Consider the following 4,958-nt stretch of genomic DNA (forward strand, 5'->3'; position numbering starts at 1 on the left):
GTGATCGATCCATGATCCTTGCTCTATTGGGAATTGGTCGCGCAAATAACCTTCTTCCTTCGTTTTTTTTAATACGTAGACTAATTTTTCCAATAAAATTCCAGCTGTTTATTGAATAAGCATTTGATGAATTATCATAAAAGGAGTAATAAGAAAGGGCCGTATTATAACATTCGACTGTGGTCGTGAATACCTCGATGTGACTTATTGCGCATTCCAAGAATTTAATCTTTTGTCAACAGAAGTGTGTAATTAATTGATCGTAACATCCTTAGAGAAAAGGATATTACAATTAATGCAATGCTGTTATGAAGAATGCATAATGCTTGTTTTGCTTATTGTATTAATCAAAAAGGAAAACAAAATATCATAAACATAATAATGATACGCTTTTTAGATATACATTTCCTAATAATGTAAAACAAATCTTTTTTTTATCTTCTACTTTTCATTATCTTTCCTATCCTATCGATATGATCTGGGTAAATACAAATTATATCCACCTTGTAGTAATAAATGATGAACCACTTGTAATCGAATGATCGCTGATTTTGTTCTCATTACACAATTTTGTACACGTGTATAACTTTAATTACGGAAAAATTTCCACATAATAAATAACAACATTCGGTATTATTTTTTATCATCTTTTCTATTCGGTCGCTTTTTACCCTTATGTGATTTTTCATCTAATTTCTGTATCTGTTCAACGGCTTCAGATGAACCTCGTACCACACGTACATCATAGGTTTTAGCCATTTCACCAAGTGGTCCTTCTACACTCGCGAAACATGCTTTATCTACTGTCGAAGTATGCTGCAAAATTTCAAATGTACTGAAGTTGTTATTCATTATCATCCAAAAACTGCAATTATACAAATGAATTTCATGACTTTCAGATAACTTAGTTCAAGGGAAAAGAGTGAGTGAAAAGGAAATTTCAATATTTTACCTCTTTTCCGCTTTTCATTCCCCTGCTATCCTCACTTTTGCTACTCTTAATCTCCTCGTGTTTCTTTTGCAATCCCTTTATTAAATCACATATTGTAGCTTCATAATCCATATTTTCTTTCGCGTATTGCTAGAAAAATCAATTGTTGGAACAAATGCATAAAAAATTTTGAAAAATGACAGTTTTTAAAAAATGAAGAACAAAATTATTTATGTATATGTATCCCTGATAATACCTGCAATACTTTCAAATCATCCACATCCTTCATTTGACAACACGCTTTATCTGGAAAAATTGCTTTAATCAGACGCACTAAATTTGCAGCATCCTCAGTCCTGAAACAAAATGAAATGAAATTCTAGTGATGGTCTAGAAAAGGGAGATGATTTAAAAAAAAAAGGGAGGGAGAGAACTTACCTTTTCTCAACTATATAATGATTTAGCAGAGGTGCAAATTTGTTATTTAATACAAGATAAAAGACGAAAGGACCAAAATGCCTGGTAGAATGCAGATTTGCAAATTTATTTTCGTTTATTGTACGATCAAATATCACATGACAAAGCTGAAATTTATAAAGAATTTTGTGAATCTTCATAAGAAAGAAACAAGAAAACAAGCTTAAAGTGTAGTTAGATTTCGCTTTCGCTTAACTTATCTGCCACGTTTTTTATTGGGATTTCTAATTTAATTCCATTCTATTCATACTTAGAAATTATTGAAAAAAGTAAAGACTTCATAGCATCCAGCAATTTTTGCCAGAAAATACTGAAATATAAAAAAAAAGGCTTTAAAGCACATACAATTGCTGCTAATCCACATAATAGTGGTCAGCATCGCTGATGAGTCACATATAATTAAATATTTGAATGATGTGATTTAAGTGATTTAAGCTAACCTTGATGAAGACCGGGTCATTTGGTAGATAATAATGGCACGCCCAATCGAGAACATATTCGTGATCATCCCTGTCCAATGCCATCTAAATACTTTAGGAAATGTACAAAATTAGCTCACGCCGTATAGAATTTCACCAGTGCTCCCTAAATTAATCATTATCATAAGCAGCAAACCTGCAAATATGGATCTTTGAACAATGGTGGCTCATATATTGGTCGATAAGGATGACCCTTGTAAACTCTCGTCATTCTATCGCGTTCTTCCGGTGTTGCACTTCGTAATGTACCATCTGTTTCACGTACAACAACTGAGCGCACCTGTAATGAAGCTCATAGTTTCACAAAAATAAAAATGAAAGTGTTTGAAGAAAAAAAGCACAAGTGAACGCTTTAACCTGGATTCCAAGGCCAAACGAAAGATCTGTGAAGACATATTTACTGCTATCAAAACCTTTGATTTCCGGATCATTGGCAAGAACGGTTGGTGTATTACAACGCGGTTCTAGTACAGGCACAAACTGCAGGAAATTCGTTCCTATTTCTTCCATGCTTTTCACTGTCTAAAATAATTTTGAGAAATTTGAGGTAAATTTTTTAGACATCAAATCAATTTGCAATACAAATGAAACATTTAACGTATAGACTGTAGTACAGGGTAACTGTTGCTAGCAAAAAGTTATAGGCAGTAGATTTCATATGAAATTGAACAATAATCATAAAAGGACTTCAAAGCTTGAAAGTACGATGCGATACCTTTTGGTAAGCTTCATCCGTCATCAAAGCATAATGTGAACGCTGAGGTTGAGTGATTTGCCGATTGCCGAATAATTTTTCCCTAAGATTTAATCCCGTAAGGCGTTTTAGTAAACTCTGAATATCATTTCTTGTAAACAGACGTTCCACATCAATGCTGTTACTACCACCAGCTTGCTGCATCTCAGTCACCGTTCTGCAATACATAATCAACATGGAATATTATGCAAAAAAAGCCATTATATTGAATTTGAACAAAATCATAAAATGATTATGAGATTTGAAATGTTTTCGGGTGTGATGACATAAGGCATTGTAACATACATTAAATACGACTAGACTTTTACTGGACTTTTTCAAAACATTTAGCATTCATCTATACATTACTTTTCCTATAAGAAATTCCTTCCTCCCAAAGTTACTATTTTTACTTCCTGTTTTCTAGACAGCATTGCAACGGAATGGTTATTATTAACTAAGACAAACTACATGCTTTTGCTTGTATGCTACTTTTATTTAACCTTAATATATGAATTATATTTATACTTTGTATTAGATAATACTTAATAACTTCATCAAAACTGATAATAATTTCTCCCTAACTATAGAATACAATAGTTCTGTTACTGTATATATACCACAGTGATCTTAATCCAAAGAAACAACCTATTTACTTTTATTGTTTCCACATTACTTTTACTTTAACTACCATTTATATAACCTTACTCTGTACATTTGATCCAAGCGGAATAGAAACTTTTCTGGATTGTCATGTGATCACAATTTTTGGATCTCATCAATAATCTCCATAAATTTCTCGTTACGACCATATTTGAAGTAGCAGAAAGTATGGATCAAATCTGAAACAAAAAAAAAAAAGAACAAAAAGACAAAAACTACCGTTATAAGCAATTGATTTCAGTTGGTTAAATTTTTATCTAATCCATTCCAAAATATTGACTATCAAGCATACCAAAGAAATCAGTTTCAATTCTTTTTTTTTTTTTTGAATTCTATAAACTTAAAAAGAATTCACATAATAAGGCTCATATTTGCATTTATAATATTAACTCAAATTTGAGCTAATAATCTAAACCAAAGTTTGAAAAATTTACACGAAGATACCAATCTTAAATATTAATGGAATTACAAGCAGATTAGATTCTAACGATGAAATCCGGTAAACCGGAAAATTACCCAATATTGATGAAAAAAAGCTGGCACGAATAACTGGGATGCGCAGATCATTTCGCGATACACATCGTAGCACAGTTTACAGCCTGGTGACAAAATGAGCCTGTTGTTGACACACACGCACACACACACATGCGTAAAAGAGTCAATGCAGTTGAGGGTTGCTGCAATTTTGGGTTGTTTACATTAGCTTTGCATGGTTGTATTATTACAATGGGTTTTACGTGTTTATGTGACAATTGACATTATATAAGAAGTATTTGTAATTAGCTGCATATTACTCAAGTAATCAATCTTATATTTGAAGATGTAAAGTTGCTATAATATGCATAACATGGATAATTAACTTACTATTAAGGTCTTATTAAGCTATTATGGCATTCTAAGATTTGGCTAAAAGTATGATAGTAATAAGTCTTAGTTAAAAATTCTAATAGTATTAGATACTATTACATTTAAAATACCATAATAATTTGTTAGATTTCTTACATAAAAAGATAAATAATTGAGTTGTTTTGTATGATTATCGAAGGGCTTCTTGAATTAAAACAACATAAATACTTGTATACCAAAAATTGAGTTGTTAGTATATATCTTGATAGTGAAATCTTGTTTGTAAAAACAGAAATGTGGTTGTTAAGTATCGTATTGACAGCGCTATTGATAAAGTACTATGCTAGTTATGCGTTAGAGATGTATCTGCTGTTTCTGGAAATGTTGATCATAAGAACCAGCCTCTCGCTACAGGTTTTTTTGATACTTCATACTCGTGTGTATTTATATATCAAAGTAAAGAAGCAGCTGCTGTGTCGTTTTTTTTTTCTCAAAAAATTTCTGCCGATTGTTTTATTCAGTGGTTTGATCAGTCAAATGTGTTGCGTTGTAAAAGTTAATTAACTAAGTTATTGCCAAGTATAATTGTAGGGCTTTGACGAATGAATAGATAAGTGGAAAATTATACATTCTTTCCGTTCTTTTAATCCCTGAAATCTAAGCTGTAACATATTCATTTAGTCATGTGTTTTACACCATGCCAAATGGATATGTGTATGTGTGCCGTATATGCGTACGTTTATATATATATATATATCTATGTATACTTGTATATATATGTGTTTGTTTGTGTGTGCGTATATATATATATATATATATATATATATGT

At 31.4% G+C, this 4,958-nt stretch overlaps 1 protein-coding gene across 1 annotated transcript; it reads right to left on the reverse strand.

Moving 5' to 3' along the window:
- Positions 1 to 552: 552 nt before the first annotated feature.
- LOAG_12314 (hypothetical protein) lies at positions 553 to 3,469 on the reverse strand. The gene is made up of 9 exons (XM_020448520.1): positions 3,329 to 3,469; positions 2,603 to 2,798; positions 2,245 to 2,409; positions 2,024 to 2,167; positions 1,849 to 1,932; positions 1,370 to 1,515; positions 1,188 to 1,287; positions 953 to 1,081; positions 553 to 816 (listed from the first exon to the last, which is right to left on the reverse strand). Exons 1-9 carry the CDS (start codon positions 3,430 to 3,432, stop codon positions 634 to 636), a joined length of 1,251 nt encoding a protein of 416 aa, XP_020301343.1. The 5' UTR covers positions 3,433 to 3,469; the 3' UTR covers positions 553 to 633.
- Positions 3,470 to 4,958: the final 1,489 nt, after the last annotated feature.

This window comes from Loa loa (assembly GCF_000183805.2).
Source record: "Loa loa unplaced genomic scaffold supercont3.566, whole genome shotgun sequence".
In the NCBI taxonomy this organism is placed as follows: Eukaryota; Metazoa; Nematoda; class Chromadorea; order Rhabditida; family Onchocercidae; genus Loa; species Loa loa.